The sequence below is a fragment of the Salvia miltiorrhiza genome, chromosome 4 (assembly GCF_028751815.1).
Source record: "Salvia miltiorrhiza cultivar Shanhuang (shh) chromosome 4, IMPLAD_Smil_shh, whole genome shotgun sequence".
Lineage (NCBI taxonomy): Eukaryota > Viridiplantae > Streptophyta > Magnoliopsida > Lamiales > Lamiaceae > Salvia > Salvia miltiorrhiza.
Genome location: NC_080390.1, coordinates 45,162,508 through 45,185,464, shown reverse-complemented (window position 1 = coordinate 45,185,464; position 22,957 = coordinate 45,162,508). Strand labels below are relative to the sequence as shown.

Here is a 22,957-nt window from a genome sequence, read left to right as displayed (position 1 = left end):
TACAATATCAGCCATGCCGCTCCAATGAGACCCCCTAATTTTAGTGAGATCTAGGGCACGATCTGGTGCGTTTATTTTATCAATCCTATGGCTGATATTGTATCTGGAGGGTGATTTTTTTTCGCATGGTTCGGATCCTGGAGGGAGCAGAATATTTTAAATTTTGTTATTCATCAGTATATACTGCGTTGTTCATCAGTATATACGGCCCTGTTCATCAGTATATATGTCTTATTCATTACGAATTTTTTAATTTTTATTTTTCATCAGTATATACATCTTGTTCATTAGATATACGTTTTGTTCATTAGTATTATATGTCTTATTCATTGTACTCATGTTACACGAAAAATAGGGGGTCTCACTGGAGCGCCCCTATATATATATATATATATATATGACAAAACTAACAAACCACAATAGAATTATTTTTGTAATGTTTATTGCTTATAAGATTGTGAAAAAAAAAGTTGGAATTGATGAACTTATTTTTTGGAAAGTTTATAAGTTATTGAAACTTACTTTAACAAATTATAAGAATTTAAAAACTTGTTTTGTAAATATTTTTCATGCAATAATTTATAAGCTATTAATTATCTTATAAATCATTTTAGAAAACTTATAAGCTCACTTAAACACCCTCGATATATAAGCTCTTCGATATGGAGCTCAACTAATTATATGTATGTGCTTGTCCATAACACTTGTTTGGCAACTACTACTATTGCGACTTAATGTGTTTTAATACGTTTGCATAATAATATACTCCATATTATAAACTTTTGAAGGGCCTTTCTCTCCAATAGCATATAGTTCGTGAAACCACTTGTCATATATATATATATATATATATATATATATATATATATATATCTTACGGCGATGTCATGTAACTGATAAGCATATTAATTCATGCACACTATTACTAGATAAGTTCTTAATTACACTATTTGATATTTGCTTCTTGGTCTTCAAATTATATACTCCCTTTGTGTAATAAAAGTGTGCACTTTTTATCGTTTTATACTTCCTTCGTCCACTAATTTCTGTCCTAGGGGAAGGGGGGACAAATTTTAAGAAAAAATGTATTGTTTATTTGTTGAGTGAAAAAGAAAGCACAATTTTTAAGAAAGAAATAATTTATTTGTTAAGAAAATAATTACTAAAAATATGTAGAACACGAATTAGTGAATGGATCAAAATAATAAATTAGGACACGAATTGATGGACGGATAAACTTTTTTTTAGAAAAGAATGTGTACTTTCTTTTGTAGACTTCTTTCTTTTAATAATAAAAATAAACTTCTTTTATTAATAATATATTTATTTAATATTTATTAAAATTTATGTCACCGGCGAGGAAAAGGTATATACGTATTTGGGCAATTATTGCGGGCGGTATTTAAAAACGAAGTAAAAATTAATAAAAAAGTGGATGAAAACTTATACGACCAGCTGCTACCACATAAAATACACAATCGACATCCCAATTGGAAAACCATAAAATATGGTCCTATTTTGAGAGGTGGTAAGATATTTAAGAAATATATTATTTGAGTGGGGATATTTGTGTGGGGTATTTGCAAGCTGTGAGAGACAAAAGCAACTGTAGTTGCCCTGCAATGCTAACATGTGTGTGGGCTTCCATTTTATTCAATTTCTGGTTGACATTTCTATTCAAGGGGTCCTTTTATGCTTCCTCTTTTATTCAATTCTTTAGGGCTCCACCCTCCACTAAATTATTCTAAAGTTGCACGGCCTTTCGGATAATTATTAGTATATTTTTGGCATTCCACTAATTTTAGATTTTCAGTATTTTTGTTGTATTTATGATGTCATCATGTTTACCAGTATGTAGTTTTGTTTACTGGCAAGTTTGCAGCATAACTATCAAAATTGGTTGGTTTAGGTCAGATCGGGCCGGTCCGATGCACCCTCTCATCCCCCCCCCCTTTATGTAGAAGAGGTGTAGAAGTGTAGTCGTAAATTAATGACCTCTAATGATAAGAACAAAAATATAAAAAAAAAATGAAAAATATATAGAGTATTTATTTTAAATAAAAAATTTACTCATAAAAAGTAGTCATGACGGATGGGTAATTTGATAGGGATGATGCACGTATAACTTTTTTAAAATTTGTTACAACCAAAGAAATGAAAAAACCCACTCACACTCTAGCTCCTAGGGTGACTCGAACCCCCGACCTATTGGTTGGAGGGGAAGCGTCTTACCAACAGACTGCGCTTCATCGTCAGGATGATGCACGTATAACAAGTGTTTGTTTGAGGATGTTTGGCCCAACTAATAAGTTTTTTAAAATAATTTATAAATTATTTAATAGCTTATAAACATTTTCAAAGTGTGTTTGATAAAATAAATTCTTAAAAACTTATAAGCTGTAACAATAAATTCTAAGAGCTTATAGCTTCTTAAAAATAAGTTCCTCTACCATAACTTTTTTTTTATTCTCTAATAATTATTTTACAAAAATAACTTAACTATGATTTTTTATTTTCATCGTATATCATTCTAATTTCATCTCTTTTCGATTTTCTCTCTTGAACTACAAATTCTCTCTCTAACTTATAAGTTGAATTATCCAGACACTTTGATAATTTATAAGCAGGATCGGATCCAATCATCCAAGTGTTTTTATTCAGCCCACCCATATATATATATATATATATATATATATATATATATATATATATATATATATATATATATATAAATATTATGCTACATATCTTATGTGAGCTCCTTATTTGAGCACCGCTCACGTTTAGCATTCATTAGCGTTATCTTTTTTGTTTTAGACATTTATTTTTATTCTAAAACTTCATAAATTCATGTTATTGAGATCATTAATTTTATAAATTACATAAAAATCAAAGTTTAATTTGTTCTTTTGATTAATTATGTGAAGTTAAAAGGAATATGAACAAATCGAACTTCGATTTTTATGTAATTTATAAAATAGGAACAAATCATATCCATTTGATCTTGGTTGATCTTGTGGCTTGAAATTTGCCTAATCAGAACATACTTCGTACCAAAAGAACTTCAGAATATAGTTTGTAACAAAAATACTTTCAATTCGTAATAAGAAAAACGTATGAATTGCAAGGGAAACAGTTACGAATTTCGGATCTCCATATAATTTGATTAGTTGGGCCATTAATTCACTATGATCTAATGGACATGATTTGTTCCTAATTTATACACTTAAAAGTATTTTCATGGTAGCCCACCCCTATATATATAAGAAAATACAAGATATTTAATACATTGTTTTAATAATCGTAGTATCCATGTTAATTGTTTAACATTTAATAGTAATTTGTTTTATTAGCTTGTTAAATTTATGTTATTTTGTCTCATTTTCCTTTCTTTGTTAATTTTCAATATTGAATTTGAGTCAATCTTCAAGTTAAAGTAAATTATGAACTATTAATAATGAAAATTAGTTTATGCTTTAGAAGATGAAACAATTTTTTAAAAATATGCATAGAGGTGAGTCTTTATATACTTTTAATGTACTTGTTGTTGAATTAATGAAATGTTAATAACTATTTATTATATTAAGTGACCGAGTTCTATTTCTAAGTTCATTAAGATTCTACTTGGACATAAAAATAAATTGTACGAAATGCTAAAAAAATTTGACTTCAGGACTCCCGTCCGCTGAACCTCCATACAAATACTTTCAGACTTTATACTTCAACAAATTCAGGTCCCCCTAATAATAATTTATGGATCCGCCCGTATATTTAAGCTCTTAAGAAAATTACATCTTATAAATTTCTGAAACATCTTATAAATTTTTTGTTTTTTTGAAAGATCAAGATAGAAACTTATAAAAATGAAGAGTACAAAGAAGGGATACTCATCCCTTCCACAAAGCAAAGTAATTGAAACATCTCCTAAATTTCAAGAGCTTAAAAGCTCTCTAAAATAAGGTTAGCAAGGGGTAAGCATTCGGATTACGGATAGGATTTTTACCTGATCCGATCCGAAAATCCGAAGTTTTCGGATAAAATCCGATTCTAACCGAAAAAATCCAAAATACAGACAAAATTCGAAAATCCAAAAAGACCAAAAAAATTTGAAATACATACACCTAACAAATTAGACAATTTACAAAATTAAATAATTCAAAATTTCAAATTAAAAAAATTAAAATATTATATATATATATATATATATATATATATTATAAATACAATTCGGATTTCAAATTAGTTCGGTATTTAAAAGTACCGATTCGATCCGATTCGATCCGAAGATCCGATTAATCCAAACCAAAGTTTAAATTTCGAATTGGATCGACTTAGATATTGGAATTTTAAATATTTTGCTCACCCCTAACTCAATCGGGCCAGCCCTATCGGATTTCGGGTTAATCGGGTGCGGGCTAATCGGGCTGGGATTTTGTCGGGTTATAAATTTTCAACCCTAACCCTAAACGTTCGGGTTTCGGGCTAGCCCATCGGGCTAGTCGGCTTAAATGCGTAAAATAAAATAATCATTTGTATTTTGTTATTTTTAATGATCTAATGTATAATGTATAAAATATACATAGAAATCAAAGATATAAATTATATAGCAGGCATGAAATGCAAAAATATAAGATATTGAAAAAAACATCAAGATTGCATAACATATAAAATAAGTTGGTAACAATAAAATGTTCAACTTTGTTAACGAAAAAACAATAAAATATCCAACAATAGTTTGAATTCATAGAAGCAAAGCATCTAAAAAATACAGAAAAGTGAAATGATGAGACTTTATAATATTTTGTCATTTTTTTAATTTTTATACCTAAATATTTAATTTTAAGCATTCGGGTTTCGGGCTAGCCCATCGGGTTAGTCGGGCCCGCCCTATCGGGTGCCGGGCTATTCGATTACGGGCTAATCGGGTTGTAACTTTTATCGGGTTAAAAATATTCAACCCTAACCCTCTCGGGTGGCGGGTTAATCAGGTCAGCCCACGGGTTTCGAGCTAGATTGACATCGCTTACTCCTAAGGTTAGCTAAATACACTCTTAGTAGGCAACTCGGAGACCGCGGTCTCCGAGTTGTAAAGCATTCCTAAACTTCAACCATGTTTCACTCCTCCAATTATCAATTATAGTAGAAGAAGAGAATGTAGCAGATACCATTTATTTATCCAGAAAATATGCAGATATGTATAAACGTCGCACTTCATGTACGAAAAACGAGCTAGAGAAAAAATGATCAGGGGCGCAAAGTATAACATTTGTTTTTAAGGTGCAAAATGCCAAAAGTTTTATTTGGGTGGCGATTTGCCAATTAAGACATTCGTGCCATTTAAAGTGCAAATTTACTTAATTCACTGGACTATATCAAAAACCAAAAGGTATAAAGAGAGAGAAGTAACAGTTTCATTTATTTAACATTATCTAACTTTGTTATGGTCAATAGATTATTAGGATTATCTCCCATCGTGCAAGTTTTCCTTTTATTTAATGTTTTGGTTAAAAGCAAAACTTCTTATTTCTTAATTACCACTTGCCCTTGTTTTGTTATAAATCATTTTGCTTATATTGAAATTAAATCTTACAAATGTACTAACGAGCTTAGAAAAGAACAGTTTTAATTGATGGAGTATTGTTTTAGTAACAATGGAAATTGGAAACTAAATAAAGCATCAAATTTTAAAACAAAAATCTTAATAATTTACTTATATGTTTTTTTTTCACAATTTGTTGATAATAAAATACTTTCAAATTTAGGGGGGTGTATTCGTTGTGGAATTTGATGGATTTCTATGGATTTTAAAAGTTTGGGTGTATTCGTTCAAGACTTTTAAAAGTCTGCAGAAATCTGGGTGTATTCGTTCAAGACTTTTAAAAGTCCATATAAATCTGGGTGTATTCGTTCAATACTTTTTAAAATCCATACAAATCTAGGTGTATTTGTTATTCCATTGACTTAAAATTCGGAATGACTTTCATGGATTTCATCCAAAAAATACACACGACGAAATCCGGCCAAGAACCACGCGAATTGAAATCCATGAAGTTTTAAGTGAGCGCTGAGTTCCAGCGACCGTGGCAAGAAGCCAGCGAGCGCTGGAACTCAGCAATCGTTGAGACTCCCACCCCCTCTCAATTTCTACACACTTTTTATTCAAGTAGCTTCACAAAGTAGTTCTGTAATGGATGCATGAATCAGCTGAAGCAATTCATCGAACAGTGCAAGGCAAATCCGTCCATGCTCTCCGATCCAAATGATCTAATGATCCAGATTTTTGAGACGATCGCGTGGTTCCGCGGCGAATTCGCGGCGGCGAACGCCATCATCGACGCACTCTGCAGCCACCTGCAGGAGCTGGAGAGCATCGGCAGAGGGGCGGATTACGGATCGGTCTTTGCGGCGATGCATCACCGGCGGCTGAATTGGGTGCCGATCCTTCAGATGCAGAAGTACTACCCGATTGTTGATGTGATGGCGGAGCTCGAGAAAGTCGCGGAGAAGAAACAAGAGGTGGTGGTTGTGGGCGCTGGAGGTGGCTGTACATCCGCGTTTAAGGAGGAGTACGCGGAGAAGGAGAAGGAGAAGAACTGGGAGATGTTATGCCTCATTTAAAATTTGAACATGAGTATGGTAGTGGCACTGAATTGAATTCCAATTTAGAAAAGTCAGCTGTAATGGAGGGTGCATCTGAAACATGCTTACAATCTAGTATTCCAGTTCCTGAATCTATTTCTTCCAGTGTAGTGGATGGATCCAGCTGGCAGTGAGCTCGAGGAATGATGCTTATGGCAGAATCCAAACAACCCCAGGTAGTAAACAAGCACCGAATCCATAAATCCTCTGCTCAATTAAGAAGAAAACCAAAAACAAAAAAAGTGAAACCAAAGTAGGTTTTTAGAGAAAGATTGAAGTAATACATCTATTGTAAATCAATTGATTCATGAGTTATTTGATGGTAATACCTGCATAGGAGAGAGAGAGCAGAGATCTTCGGTCCCTTCAAGAAAGTAATCTTGCTGTTCTTCATCATCTTGGATGGTTTGAGCTTGAAAGTACATACACGAGGAATGATGCTTATGGCAGCAGCTCACATTCCACAGAAGCCTACTCCAGCGGCCGCTGGGTTGCCGCGGTCGCTGGGTTTCTAGCGGGTGCTGGGACTCCGCGGGCGCTGGGTCTCTTCTAGCGGACGCTGGTTCTCCGCGGACGCTGGTTTCATGGAATTCAATTCCAAAATTATCCCGTAAAGTCTTCGAAAATCAGTGAAAATCGGGGTGAAATCCAACTACGAATTTTTTGAAAGTCGTCTGGAATCTATGTGAATTTCATGGAATTTAAATTCCATGGACTTTTTAAAGTCTGTGGAAATCCACAACGAATACACCCCCCTTAATTTTGGTTATTAATTAGAAGTGTGCACAAAGTATTGGAAACTCAAAATGTTGGAGGTACTTTGATGTTCTTTTTGGACCTCAAAATATCCAAAAATATATCGTTACCCAAATTTGCGTATGGAAGAGCCACAAATAGTGAACTCATCCATTCCTCTTAAATTCCATTTCCAGCCAGTCCTATGTTACCCCGTTCAAAAAAGAAAAAAGAAAAAAAATCCTCTCCACTAAAACTCCGCCGCGTGGCAAACACTGTATGGCGAGTACAACAACGGTTTGTCACACGCGCGAGTTGGGTACAGCAGGGGAGGGAAAAAGCGAGAGAAAAAGCGAGCTGACATCGACTCGCCACGTGTCTCAGCCTCTCTTTCAATATGAGCCACAAGGTTCCACGGATTTCTCGATCGTTCTACCAAAAAGCCCCCCGAATTTTAATTATTTACGATTCGACCCCAATGACGTGGCGCCCACAGGCTCCCTTCTGGCTGCTCTTTTCTCTCCTCTTAAATCTGACCCAAAAAGAGCGTCATTTTTCTCTGCTTCACACCTCTCACTCTTATCCCTTTGCAACTGTGCTGATATATTCTTTTCCATTTCTCAGCTTTGTTGTTAGCTCGAGGGATAAAATTGTGCTGTGCTCTTTCACTTTCAGTGTTTGTGTTTGTTTCTTGCTGCTATCTTTCTATTATAATCATTTGTCTCAGATAAAGATCCGATTTCCAAGGTGTTTCTGCGCATCTCAACCTCTTTTTTTGTGTGTGAACCGCTTCTTTTTTGTGAATCAACAAGTTTGGTGAGGTTTTTGTTCGGTCGGAGAGTAGAATTCTCGATTGTCCTGTTGAATTTTGGATGGACAAATTTGGTGTTTGTGCGATCAAGGACTTCGGTGGATCTTTGAGCTGTTGAGAATTCGGGGATTTGTTTAGGGAGGAATTTGGAGAAAGTGATTGTTTTTCTGCAGCTATGGTTATAAAGGTGAGCTTTTTTATCTGTTTTGTGCTTGATCTGCTGATGTGGATTGTATTTGCTTTGTTTGTTTTAAGGGGGTGATTGGCGGAGAGGTGAAAATGCTAGAAAAAAAAATTATGTACGTTTTTATGATGAATATTTGAGATTATTTAGATATAAGTAAAATTGACGTTAATGTAATTTGCAAATTCAGTTGGATGACTTTCGAGGATTGATGTCCTGCGTCAGCTGCAGTATTAAATTTATTGTCTTTTCTAGGGATTTGTGTCCTAAAATTCATGATAATTTGTGTGAAGCGGTCGTATCATTAAAAAAAAATTGAGATTCGAGTTTAAAGATGATAATTTCTAATCCGGAAAATTTTAAGGCAGAAATAGGGTAATATATACATGAACTTTGATAAATATGGTTTCTTTCTACATCTTTTCATGACTGTGCTTTCTTGAATTTGCTTGTTGATTTTGAAGGCTCTTTCGTGTGTAGGAATGCATTGTTTCAGGCTCACCTCTGCCTACAAACGACGAAATTTCACTCGATTTAGATGGGCAAGACGTTAAGGATGTCCAACTCAACGAACAGTTTGCTGGTGGGGATGACTTTGCTCCCAAGGTGTGGATGGTGAATAGCTCTTGATTTTTGGATAGCGCAGATGTGATCGCGTATCTTATCTCTTTCTCTTTTGTATTCTGGTTGTGTAGGTAAGGAAGCCATACACAATTACTAAACAAAGAGAAAGATGGACAGAAGAAGAGCATAAGAAGTTTCTTGAGGCATTGAAGCTCTATGGCCGAGCATGGAGGAGAATCGAAGGTACTAATTCGATCGATGCTAGTGACTAAGTGATGTTGTATCTTGTCGATGTTGGATGTTTTCTGAGGGTCTGTGTGCTTTCGTTTTTTGCAGAGCATGTAGGTAGCAAAACTGCAGTGCAGATTCGAAGCCATGCTCAGAAGTTTTTTTCCAAGGTTTTATGCTCTTATTAGTTATAAACAGTGCCATTATATCTATATGCCGCCTTTCAAGTAAGTCATATCTCTATGGCACAAAGGCGCGCAAACTTAATCTCTATTTGTTTGGAGATTTTGTTGTGGCAGTTGTATTGATAGTTGAATTTGGTTGGTGTGTTTAGGTTGCTCGTGAGTCTAATGTGGGCGATGGGGGTTTGGTGAAGCCGGTTGAGATACCGCCTCCGAGGCCTAAGAGGAAACCGATGCACCCTTATCCTCGTAAGCTGGGTTCCCCTGTCAAAATGGGGATCTTGATACCTGAAAGATCGGCATCTCCAAACCAGTCTCCTACATCGGTGTTATCTGTGGTGGGTTCGGATCAATCATCCGGTGGAGCTGATTCGTGTATGCCTAATGGCAGCTCGTCTCCAGTGTCGTCCTCTCCTCTTGCTCGCACTACAGCTCACATTTTTGGTTCTGAGGCCCCGAAGCTTCTGTCAGAGGATGGTGTCTCATCGTCCCAGTCTGACCGTGAAGATGAAAATTCGAGTACAGATGAAGAAATACCACTGGTAGTTACTAGCTTCATTATTCATTTGAGCAGTGCATTTGGTTGGTATTAACCAATTATTTCTTATAGCTAACTCTGTTTACACTTGCTCCATATAGGAATTGGACCTTTCGCCCAGAAAAACTTTTGTAAATGAAGCAGCTACGCAGAGCTTGAAGCTGTTTGGTAAGACGTTATTAGTTGTGGATTCGTCTCGTTCGACTTGCAATCCGGAATCATTGGACGATGATAAAAGAGTGGAAACTTGTCCCTATCCTCTGAGAGTAGTGCCTCTGAAAGCTGCTGGTAACAGTACTTGTGAGGATGCTTGGCGATCATTGATGCAAGTCCACAGTAGTGAGATGAAGAATGAACTATTGTACATACAATATACAGGCAACACGACAAGCTCCTCTGCAGCTCCTTTTCCATGGCTGAGTCTTGCATCACAGTCAACTCGGGAAGTGCATAGCCCAACCCCAATCAGAGCTCAGTCTAATGAGGGGTCTTCCTCTGGCTCGAATACTGATTCGGTTGGTGCGGCAGCAAGGGAGGAGACATCTTCGTTCTCGTCTTACAAATTGAGCAAGAGGATATCAGCAAACTGCAGGAGGGGCTTCGTGCCATACAAAAGATGTTTCACGGAGCAGGATTCCTCAGCAGAAACTGTACAAGAGAGGGAGAAACAGAGGATCCGACTCTGCTTGTAGCATAGCTAGTGAACAAAAAATTGAGTGTAAGTGACGATTGACCTGTGTTGCAGGCTTCGACTGCTGGAAGGGGACGTGGCCCCGGCTGTGTCTGGTGTTGGTCTTCCTCTCGACGATTTGAGATGTCAAATTTTTGTTCATCATCTGCAAGAAGCCTAGCCTAACTGCGCACTGTAATCTATGTATGCATGAATGCAACCACTCTGTAAATGGCTGTGATTCGGTTCGGAGGAGCTTTGAGTATGAGTTGTTCTGAGCTTAATGTACAAAAGACTCCCAACGGTTTTTGATGTGTTTTTTAATCTGATTTAGGAGAGGTGTGTGGCTTCTACTGTAGAATGATGTTGATAGTATGAGTCTGCAAATCACATGAAAGTGAGTACAAATGTTGGTAGGATAAGTGATTAATGGATTTTATTGTGAAATGATACTCCATTCTGCATTTGAGGGGATAACTCTCCATATTCCACACTCCAAAGCCATCATAACTAATTTCCACCACGTAATTATTCAGATGTCACAACAGAAGAGAAGACTGAAAAATCGATTCTTGAAAAAGTGTTAAAAGAGATTTAAAGTGCAACAACAATATTAATACTCTTGTAATTCTTGAAAAGGGTAACTGATGATGAAACCATGAAAGATTTTAATCGTAGCTTCTATTTCTCTCTAAATGCCTCCGAACTTGGTAAATCTTACAAGTACTATTTATGAGACTTTATTCCTTGTGACTTTATTACTTAAAATTTTAGCAGAAAATTCCCCAATACTGCACCTCAATTCTTCCCAATAATTAAATAAAGAAATAAATCAGGTCAGATCGTTATCACTATTCACTAATCTTTTTATAGAGTAGTTTTCAAGATTTTAGTAAAAGTTCTGCAAATTACTGCGGTAGTATATACGGAGTATTTAATTTCTAATTAGGAGGTGATTGGTATGTGGAAGTGGAATGGAGGTGGAAATGGAATGGTGATTTCTACCTCCATTTCATTCCTATGCTTGGTATAGTTTTATTTTAGGGATCACCATTTCTTTATATATAGGAATCATTATTCATTCCCTCCAACATGGTATTACCCATTCCATTCCATTTCTAATTCATCTAACCCCTCGAGAAACAAGAACCAACAATAAAGAAGAGTATATAACTCTTTTACAATGTACGCTCAAGTGTATGACTCACAAACACTTTTCTGCTAGTATAAAGAAACGTACAATATCAGGGAAAGTATTACAAACAGTACTAGTCTTGTGGGATACCTAGCAGGAACAAGAAATCTCGACTACATTGCGAGAGCTGAAATTAACAAAAATCCCCAGCCTTCTTCAACGAAATATGGCCTCGTTTTATGGACTTCAAGCCTCCAATCTTATCTTGTAGCCCAATGTAATCCTTTCCTGATCGTAGATGAAAACAAGAGTTCTAGCTTGATGAGGAGTTTGCTTGGATGATCTTGATCTATTAATCTGATAATTATTCATCAAGACATAAGAGTCCAATCATATGGTGCTGAATAAATTCGTAGGGCATCTGATTGATTAGAAGTATATCCATACAATAATTATACTTCAAATAGGAGATTTGTGCTTATCCTAAAAAATTTGACATATCTGATACTGTTTTTGATACTGTCTCTGATACCGTCTACATAATGACAATACAACATAGAGTATCCATACTCTAACAAAGAATACATTTTCTCTACAACTAATAAGTTGAAGGTTCAATTCATGTATGAGTAGGGATGTCAATCGGGCCAGCCCACCGGGTTTTCGGGCTAGCCCTATCGGGTTCCGGGTTAGTCGGGTGCGGTCTAATCGGGTTGGAGATTTTTTCGGATTGTAAATCTTCAACCCTAACCCTAAACTTTCGGGTTTCGGGCTAGCCCATCGGGCTAATCAAGTTAAAGGCGTAAAAATAAAATTATCATTTGTATTTTATTATTCCTAATGATCTAATGTATAATGTATAAAATATACATAGATATTAAAGATATAAATTATATAGCAAAGCATGAAATGCCAAAATATAAGATATTCAAGATTACATAAACAAAATTATAGTATTAAAATGAGATAGTAAAATTTAACATGTATCAATGCACTAGAATCAATCTGGATTATTACTGAATAATTAGTGGATTTGCCATGCACGTCTCATTGACAGAAAAAAAAAATTTGGTATCACTTTAAAATGAGATACTAATAATTAATTTCTAACTAATGAGATACTAATAATCAATTTCTACAAAAAAATCCGTAATTAATTTCACTTTTTTTAATGAGATTGCGCGCGCACACACACACACATATATATTCTAACTAATTAATTTCACTTTTTTTAATGAGGCCACATATATATATTTAAGCAAATACCATAGATCTAAACATAACAGAAGTTGAAACTGAATGCATCAGTCACAATTCCGTCAGCCCACCGGGCCAGCCCATCGGGTTTTCGGGCTAGCCCTATCGGGTTCCGGGTTAGTCGGGTGCGGGCTAATCGGGCTGGTGGTTTTTTCGGGTTGCGATTTTTAAACCCTAACCCTCTAATTTTGTCGGGTTATTCGGGTCGGCCCACGAGTTTCGGGCTGCATTGACATCCCTAGTATGAGTATGTATGTACTGTAACTCTATAAAAACCAAAAGGTTACTATCAACATATGACATGAAGTATTTGTCTTTCGGTACCTCTATTAGATTCTTGTAATTTTTGTAAAAGTTTAATGATTCTATTCCTCGATTATTTACGCTTTTATTTTCCTTTAAAGATACTCGAATGTATATCCTTTGTTATTGATTCTCATCGCCTTCATCCATCATGCATAATTGAGTTTGTCGCAAATATATGGGGATGGGTAAATTATAAACTCTTTTTAGTATATAAATTATTAATTTATGAATTTTACATGGAATATGTATAAATTTACTGTAAAATGTATGAATTTAAAAATTGAAATTTTCGATCTTTATGTAAATTCTTATGATCTAAAGGCTGAAAATAATTTTTAATTCATATTTTTTTATACGACTTTTCATTTTAGATGATCTATATATATATATATAGTGATTTTATATTGTATATTTTAGAACAATTAAAAAAAAACTTGAAGCAGGAGGAGGGGTAGGGTTTCGATTATCTATATATATATATAGAGCCATGACAAAAAGTCATATCAGTAATAATTCTTTTTTCTTTCCGGAGTAACAATTGTTCTAAAAATTGTGAAATCAAATAGCAGAGGACGGGGTTCAGAATCTGCACACTTTATACAGAAAATGGATACTATCATTACTTATAATATTTATGCTTTCCAAATATAATAGTAATAATTTTTTAATCCCTTCAATATCTCAATCAAAATTAAAACAATTGTTAAGTAACCAAATTTTTGTGAGCTTTGTGGAATCAGTATTGTTATCCGTGATAATACTGGGAGCTTTGTGGCTGGTAATACTATGAAGATGCTGGGAGGTAGAAGTGTCGAGAAGGTGAATTGATTGGCATCAAAGAAGCTCTTTTTTGGCTCAAGGACCTTGGTCACATGAAAGGAATTGTGGAGTTCGATAGCAAGTGGGCGTGCGAAGTTATTAGTTCGGGTGAGAAGAACATTTTAGAGATTGATGTGATTGCCTCTTTTTGCCGTAGGGAACCAAGGCTGTTTTCGGACATTAGTATTCTTCATATCAAGCGAGAACAAAATGTCATTGCTCATAGATTAGCAAAGGCTGCGAGAGATATCTTATCACATCTTGTGTGGAATGAACCCCCGTCTTCTGTGGAGGGTCATCTCCATCTCCCATGTACTTGTGATCAATAAATTTCTCTCCTTTTACCCTAAAAAAAAGTAACCATTTTTTTTTTCCAGGTTCTATCAATTGTACAATATCATCATCAGACATAAATTGTCATAGATCGTCATCATACTACTCACATGATTTCGTTGATATTTCGGTTCGTATCATAAAATGATGTATTTTATTTCACTTCATTCTTTGCAGAAATGCACGCAGTGAAAATAACAATTACATATCTCGCTCATAAAAAACAACAATACTATCATCAACCCATGTGGCAGCGTAGCGTTGTCGAAAACACTTTGAAAGGGTCCAAATTATTAGTAGTAATAGATAGTTTTATCATTTTTTCTTGGTCTTGATTTCCGACAAGCTCACATAATTCGCGCGTCATTGTGAAAACTTAATACGAAGAATTAGAATTAAACTTGAGACGAGTGACACGAGCAATGAATGATTTAATTTAATTTTAGAAAAGTTTGAAGTAATATATGATCCCATCTTGTATTTTGATAAATGGTGACCACCTATTCGAAGTCATATTCGGCTGGATATTCTCTCTGTGCCTTTTACTCATTCTGTGGGCACCAAAAATTGGAAAAAGCGGAAGAAAAGATTATTAGAAGAAAGAACAGAACCACGTGTCACTAGATTCCCTAAAATTACTCCACAGCCCCTCCTCTCATTCATAAAACCACCTACACCCCCATTTTTAATCATCTTCCTTCGCTTTGCCTTCACTTGCCTTTCTGATTTCCTCCTCCACCAACTTCTCTCTCCGCAGATCTTCTCCTCATAGATTGAGTGATCGTTAATTCGAGAACATGGCTGCTGCTACTCTCAACGCTGCCGATGCCGAGAAGATCAACAAGCTCAAATCTGATGTTGCCTCTCTCAGTCAGATCAGGTTCCCCTCCCTACCTCTCTCTCGGTTGAGGCATTTTGGTACTTCATTTGTGTAAATCTCACTGCTGACTCGTGTTAATTCATTTTGATGTTTTATTTTGGTGAAGTGAAAACGAGAAATCTGGATTCATCAATCTGGTAGCTCGCTATCTCAGGTACGGTGCCTTTCTGGATTATGCACTAGCTTATTTTATTTTTTTATATTTTTTTTATGCTGCGTAATGCGAAATGAGTAAGTAATTTCTTCGAAGTTTATTGTATTCATGCGAAATATGCTTGAGTTGCCAACTTGAGCTATAGATCTCATGTTTTAGCGATTGCAAGACGTGGCCCCTTAATATTCAGTATACAAATAATTTTACATAATGCTTGGTATCTGGAAATTGGCGACACAATTATATTGTTGGTATTTCATTCTGTATTCTACGTGGAAAGGTTATCAATTTCCATGACGCAAGCTGAATTATGCCAATCTAACTGCATTATTTATTGAACTATGGTATCTATGAAGCTAATTTGTTCCGGCCTTGTGTTTCTGTGGATGGACTTTGAAGTGGCGAAGCTCAACATGTTGAGTGGAGTAAGATCCAGACACCAACTGATGAGGTGGTGGTGCCTTATGATACCTTAGCCCCTGTGCCCGAAGGTGGTTGCAAGTTTTAATATTTATCACAATTATTTACCAATCCTAGGTTCATTACGATGATTTTAGTATGGATAAACCAAACTGGGTGTTGATTGGCTGGTTTTAGGTTAATGACAAAACAGTTTCAACTTTTTCCCTGGTGTAATTAGTTTAGTTTGTTATTGCAGATGCTACTGAGACCAAAAAACTTCTGGACAAACTTGTGGTGTTAAAGCTCAATGGAGGCTTGGGAACTACAATGGGGTGCACTGGTCCAAAGTATGAGTTTACTGTTTTACGTTTCCAATTATTCAATTTGAGTGGCATTACATAGTGATCTGTCATTAATCATTATTATATTGGTTGTTTTGTTTATATAATTTTACCTTTGCATCACCGCAGTGGTTTCGATGTTAGCTGTTTAAATGAATAATATAACATTGTGGCTGAAAATGACAGATATAATAACATCTGTTGTAGCAAAATTTTATCAACAATTTTGCCATTGCATATTGTCTTCCCTTATTTGCTCGACTTGGATGATCTGGGAACAGTTTTCTAGGACTGCATTTCACTCTGGTGCTTTTCAGGTTCTATTAGAAAATAAGAATATTATTTTGCAAGTTTAGAGCACTTTGCAACTTGTATGTGAATTATTTTGGAGCTTTATTTAGCTAGTTTTAGATTGCCTTTGTATCCGAATTATTGAAATAATTGGGTTTCACTGGTTTTGTAATTGAACGTCTTTGTGACTGCCAACCTGGCTTCTATGCAGAATAGATTACAGTTTATGTTTTAATTTCAATTACACTATTTGAATTTGTTATTGATGACTTTGAGTGATAATAACATGGTTGTGATCAGGTCTGTTATTGAAGTTCGTAATGGCTTGACATTTCTTGATCTAATTGTCATCCAAATTGAGGTATCGTGCTACCTCTAGATATTCTTTTTGTGGTCTAGTCAAATAACCTGCAACTGAAATATTTAGTCATGTGCAGAGCCTCAATAAGAAATATGGATGCAATGTACCCCTGCTTTTAATGAACTCATTCAACACTCATGATGATACATCAAAGGTGACATTTGAAATTTTAAAGAAGGCTTTTCACATGCATTTTAAGTCTTCACTGATTTTTCTTGTCTGCAAATTTTTAGATTGTTGAAAAGTATGCCAAGTCCAACATTGAGATTCATACATTTAACCAGGTCTGTATAGTTATCTCATTTCTCACTAATTCAATGATGGTTGTAACTTCAATATGTGGCAATGTTTACAATGTTATTTTATAACTCTCTGCATTTTCCAGAGCCAATACCCTCGCCTGGTGGTTGAAGATTTCAAGCCACTTCCCTCCAAAGGAAACACTGGAAAGGATGCATGGTATGCTATGTTATTTTACTCCATGTTCTCAAACTAATTTTAACTTGTATTAAAATTCGTTGATTGGTAGTGTGATAGTTGTGTATGAGTTTTTGAAGGGAAAATTTTGGTTTTCTGAAGTCTGGTTTCGTAATGGATGATTTGTTCATTCTTCAACCTTAACAGCTGTTATGTTGCATTTGTGTGTGGGAAATTTTAACTTTGTGTATTCTTATTACACCATCAGTTAGATTTGTCCAGTACAAAATATAGTCATGACTATATACGTTCCTTTTCTTTTGGCTTCACATGCAGTGTACTCATCCCTTGTTTGCAACTTTTTATGTTTCACTTATTGTATGCATTTTGCTAGTACAGGTACCCTCCTGGCCATGGTGATGTCTTTCCTTCTTTGAAGAATAGCGGGAAGCTTGATGCATTGCTATCAAAGGTCTAGCCCTCAAATGCTCTCTGTCTGCCACTTTGATGTGCATTATGGTGCACATATACTTAGCCCAACTGTTTTTTTCGTACTGTGTTTTTTCTTCTCAGGGCAAAGAATACGTCTTTGTTGCCAATTCAGATAACTTGGGAGCTATTGTTGATCTGAGTATCCTTGGTTGATGGAACTTGTGTTTAAATAATTGCATTATGCACTGGTTTTGTTTTGGCTGTTTTTGTACTAGTTAATTCTTTTATTAGCAATTCAAGAATCCACAGATCTGTATCCTTAATTCCCTATTGCAGAAATTCTCAAACATTTGATCAATAATAAGAATGAATACTGCATGGAGGTAATCAAAATCAGTTCTTCAGTTTCAGCTACTTTGCAGCAAATTTTTGTAGCTTAAAGAGATGCGTGTTTGCAGGTCACACCTAAAACACTGGCTGATGTGAAAGGTGGTACTTTAATCTCTTATGAAGGGAAAGTACAGGTATCTTTCTAAAACGAGTTTCCTACTCTTGGATAATAGAGTCTTAAATCAAACTAAAGGGTAATTGACTCGACAATGGCCTGGGTTTCATGAGAAATACTTACACTGCTTGCTAGATTTCAATACTTATTAATATGGGATAAGCTAATTGGCTATGTTCTTATTAGTTATATGAAAAGGTATAGCAATATTTTATTGTTGTCTCTTCATCTTTGACATTGTAATTAATCAAGTGCATTGTCTTTGTTTATGTCTACTTCTTATTTGATTTGGCTGTCCTTGCAACTTTTCCTCTAGAGAAATGTTTGTGTATTTATCTGAACATTGAATGAGATGTTTACCTATTTAGTACCTGTTTGTACTAACTTAGGGTCATTAGTGGAAAATGTAATTTTGTCATTATGAGTTTATGGAGTTGGTCTCTTAATTGCTTGATACTGCATGCCATTTCTTCCTGTATGCCACTGTTTATTGTGTTTGCAATGTTCAGTGATAAATTGTTAGTTGAAGTAACTGTAATTCTTCTTATTGGTGCAGCTTCTGGAAATAGCTCAAGTCCCTGATGAACATGTGAGCTTCACTCTCTCTCTCTCTCTCTCTCTCTCTCTCTCTCTCTATCATGTTAAAGACTTAAAGTACAATTCATATTGTAGGAACAATACATATCAACTTGATGAACTTGCTCCTTTTGCAATAACGTTGTTCTCTTGGTGCATTTTAGCTGAGGAAAATAGCTCTTTTTTTGGTTGTGATTCCAGTTTTCAGTTTTAATTTCTTGCCCCTTTTTTTGGTTGGGAGAGAGAGCATGGGAAATGAACTTTGGTGGACTTAAATATAATTTTGGAATTAGATAATGGGTGAATCATCAACACTGATGAGATGCTGGCTCAGAGGACTAGATAAATACATTGGGATATAAATATAATATGTTTATTGCAAAAAAACAAAAAGCATATTGTAATGAGAATTATATAATTATGATATAATGGCAAACCAATTTTTGCAAAACAAGGAACAAGGCTTTTTATAAAAGTAGCAGGGAGTATGTGTGCCGCACATGCAACTTCTTATCTATATACCCCCTCAACGAAAAAAAACTTCTCATTTGTATAAATATAATGTACAATATTACATAATTATCCTTAAATAAAAAAATAAGAAAAATATATAGATATAGATATAGATAAACATATCATATGACATTATTGCCCTTAAATTAATTATATAATAGGGATATAACAGGCAATCCAAATTATGTAAACAAAACTCTTTTTAAATTAGTATAGTTGTATAAATTATTGAAATTATAGCTCCAAATTGTGGCATCATATTTGAGATAGTGCACAATGAAGGGTTATCTTGCATCTGTATCCTTCTTAATAATTCTGATGTGGTTTTCAGAGATAGATTACAACAGGAAAGTATATTTTTCTCTAAAGTTACTTCTATCTTGAGTATCATTTTATATTTCAAGCCTGTTTGCTCACTTTTCCCCTTATGTACCTCCTTATTACATACCTAGTACCTACTGCCTGTAATATTGACCCTACCTGCTTTGGTTGTGAATGCTGATGTCAATATTTTCTTTTTTGATGCAGGTCAATGAATTCAAGTCAATAGAGAAGTTCAAAATTTTCAACACAAACAACTTGTGAGTCGTGGACCTAGACACAGGCTGGTTTATCGTTCAGCAGTTGCCTATTGCATATGCTATGGCAGAGAGCTCTGTCAATTTACGCATGCAAAATTTGTAAATCTACACTTGACAATTCATGTAAATAAAATCATGCAGGTGGATTAACTTGGAGGCTATCAACAGACTTGTTCAAGCAGATTCATTGAAGATGGAAATTATTCCCAACCCTAAGGTATCTCCTTTATTTTCTCTAAAAGGTGTCTCCTTTATTGCTAATAGGGATTTTAGTTTCACACTTCTCTATTGGTAAATAGGGAAAATGTTAAATACTCCTTTTTGATTGAGTCTCTATTTTATTTTCTAGGAGGTGGATGGGATCAAAGTTCTTCAACTTGAGACTGCTGCGGGTGCTGCAATAAGGGTATGAGATCACTTAATTCTCCTTGAAATTTTCCATCAGAATTTTGTAATCATGATCTGGTTGGGGTTTGGTTGCCTCTGAAACTGGTCTAATCTCCTTGTCTCTCTCTGCTTTCAAACTTCCTTAAGTTCTTTGATCATGCTATTGGAATCAACGTGCCTCGTTCTCGGTTCCTGCCTGTAAAGGCAACTTCAGATTTGCTTCTGGTCCAAGTAAGTCATGTCAAATGTTGAAGTTATTTATTGGGATTACATATGATGCTGTTTGACAATAGAATTAACTTCGAACCATTTATTTTACAGTCTGATCTGTATACCTTGAATGATGGCTTTGTTACTCGGAACCCAGGAAGGGCCAATCCAGCTAACCCATCTATTGATTTGGGACCTGAATTCAAGAAGGTTGAGATTCATCTGCACTATTATCTTCACTTTATTGGCCTGATTCTTGAATCTAACATTGACTTGATCTGCAGGTTAGTAATTTCTTGGGTCGGTTCAAGTCTATCCCCAGCATCATTGAGCTGGATAGCTTAAAGGTGACGGGCGACGTTTGGTTTGGAGCTGGTGTTACTTTGAAGGTGCCATGACATTAGAATTTGAATTCTTCATGTTTAGCAACTGTACTGTCTCTAAACTGGAGCCATTTCTGAGCTTTGATTCATCTTTTTTGGCTGTGGTCCGTCATTTCAGGGGAAAGTGACTATTACTGCCAAGTCTGGCGCGAAGATAGAAATTCCTGATGGAAAGGTGATCGAAAACAAGGTAAGATTGTAGAGCTCTTTTAACGTTGCAATCGATAGAGTTTGGGAAATGATAATATTGCTTTCTTGTTTGTTTAACCTGTGTTCAGGAAATCAATGGACCTGGAGATATCTAAAGAAGACATATGATAAGAGCTCTCTTCAAGGAAGAGGCGAGTTCTCGGATACAACGAGATGTTTTTGTTTGTATTATGTATAAAAATGGATAACTGGAAAATAAGTGGGATTTCCTTTTTCATAAATTTGTGCTACATAATATTAGCCTCGAGATGTAAAAGGTTTCCTGAGCTCCTTTTACCATGGAGTAGGTTGCAATGGAGTAATATAATCTTCTCGTCTTTTTAAAAGTGATTGCGGAGTTTTGTTTGTATTGCTTTTGCTTGCAATGCAGCGGCTATAGAATGGCTGTTCTGTTGGGATGTTATAGAAGAACAAAACTGCACTTTGTCTGTATGTCCGTGTACCTTTGCTTTGTCGAAGTGTTTGAATAATTGAGTTAAAGAGATATCCCCTCTGTTCACGAATTAAAGTTCTACTTGCACTTAAATTTTTGTCTATTAATTAAAACTCTATTGTGCTTTTTGTATATTTTTATTCTTCTTCTTTTCCTATATTTATTACCATTTGTTACTAATGGACCCACCTTATAATAACTTTATCATTTTTATACTCCATCCGTCCATGAAAAAGAGTCCCATTTGGGGTTCGGCACGGGTTTTAAGAAAGTTGTTAAAGTAGGTGTAAGTGGAGAGAGAAGTAAATTTATAGGGGTAGGGGTAGTGCTAGTATGACTTTTAAAGCTCTTAAACCTCAATTAAAATTCAGATTTCATTTCCAACAATTTAAGAATCAAACATCAAACATTAATTTCGAAATTAAAGTGTAACTATATTAAACAAGGCGTCCGATTTCATTTCCAAACAATTTAAAACTCACACACTGATTTCCAATTTCAGGCATTCGATTTCATTTCCAAACAATTTAAAACTCACACACTGATTTCCAATTTCTGGGTAAAGAAATTCGGCAGATTCCAAACAAATTTAAAGCAGTTTGAGTAAACAAATTCAACAACAAATTCGATTCCATCAAGAAATGAATTTTAACGACAAATTCAAACAAAATCAACAAATCAATTCCACCAACAAATTTAGGAAATTACAATAACAAATTCAACAAATCAATTCCACCAACATATTTAGGAAATTCCAACAAGAAATTCAGGAAATTTGGGAGAAAAAAATTCGAACAAATTTAAAAAATCGAATCCAGTAACAAATTCGAACAAATTCAAAAACAAATTCAGTAACAAATTCGAACAAATTTAAGAAATTCCTAACCAAATCGAGACACGCTAGCTTCGCCTTGAAGCTACTCACGCAGGCAGAGCATAGGTGGAGCCGGAGTCGCGGACAACGGCGAGAGGTAGGGCAAGAGCGAGTTCCCGTGGTGCTTTGAGAGAATCGAGACCGGTCGGAGCACTGGCAGTGGACGGGGATTCGAGCTCAGAGGAAGACGATGAATTTTGGGAGACAGCGCCTTAGGGTTTCGAGCTCAGGGAGAGCGAGGCGGCGAAATCAGTGAGGCGGCGACGACGACCTAGCTGCTGCCAGAGAGGTGACGGGGAAGAAGGGTGTAGGTCAAATCTTAGTCTCGCCGGAGGAGGAACCACGATGGCAGATTTGGTGAGAGAGAAGAGGTGTGAGTGTCGTGTGCGTAAGGAGAGAATGAGAGATTTTTATTGTTAATTGAGATTTTTAATTAAGTTTAAGTGGAGAGAGTTTTTAATTATTAAGGTGGGTCCTCAATGGCAAATGAAGTAAATACATAAAACTATAAAGGGTGTAATTGTATAAAAAGTGAAACATGACTCTTTTTTGTGGACAAAAAAAAGAGGGGAAACAGGACTCTTTTTCGTGGACGGAGGGAGTATT

The 22,957-nt window shown here is 35.5% G+C and overlaps 2 protein-coding genes across 2 annotated transcripts; both read left to right on the top strand.

The window, feature by feature from the left end:
* The first annotated feature begins 7,913 nt into the window (after window positions 1–7,913).
* Window positions 7,914–11,003, top strand: LOC131021980 (protein REVEILLE 1-like). The gene is made up of 6 exons (XM_057951312.1): window positions 7,914–8,372; window positions 8,850–8,975; window positions 9,065–9,176; window positions 9,270–9,331; window positions 9,496–9,885; window positions 9,983–11,003. The coding sequence occupies exons 1-6, from the start codon at window positions 8,361–8,363 to the stop codon at window positions 10,571–10,573; spliced, it is 1,293 nt and encodes a 430-aa protein (XP_057807295.1). The 5' UTR covers window positions 7,914–8,360; the 3' UTR covers window positions 10,574–11,003.
* Window positions 11,004–14,877: 3,874 nt separating this feature from the next.
* Window positions 14,878–21,552, top strand: LOC131021979 (UTP--glucose-1-phosphate uridylyltransferase). Its single transcript, XM_057951311.1, has 21 exons — window positions 14,878–15,281; window positions 15,388–15,435; window positions 15,835–15,926; window positions 16,094–16,184; window positions 16,770–16,830; window positions 16,907–16,984; window positions 17,064–17,114; window positions 17,216–17,289; window positions 17,647–17,719; window positions 17,821–17,878; window positions 18,016–18,062; window positions 18,138–18,203; window positions 18,741–18,773; window positions 19,802–19,854; window positions 19,996–20,071; window positions 20,204–20,260; window positions 20,389–20,472; window positions 20,563–20,661; window positions 20,736–20,840; window positions 20,953–21,024; window positions 21,113–21,552. The coding sequence occupies exons 1-21, from the start codon at window positions 15,199–15,201 to the stop codon at window positions 21,137–21,139; spliced, it is 1,428 nt and encodes a 475-aa protein (XP_057807294.1). The 5' UTR covers window positions 14,878–15,198; the 3' UTR covers window positions 21,140–21,552.
* Window positions 21,553–22,957: the final 1,405 nt, after the last annotated feature.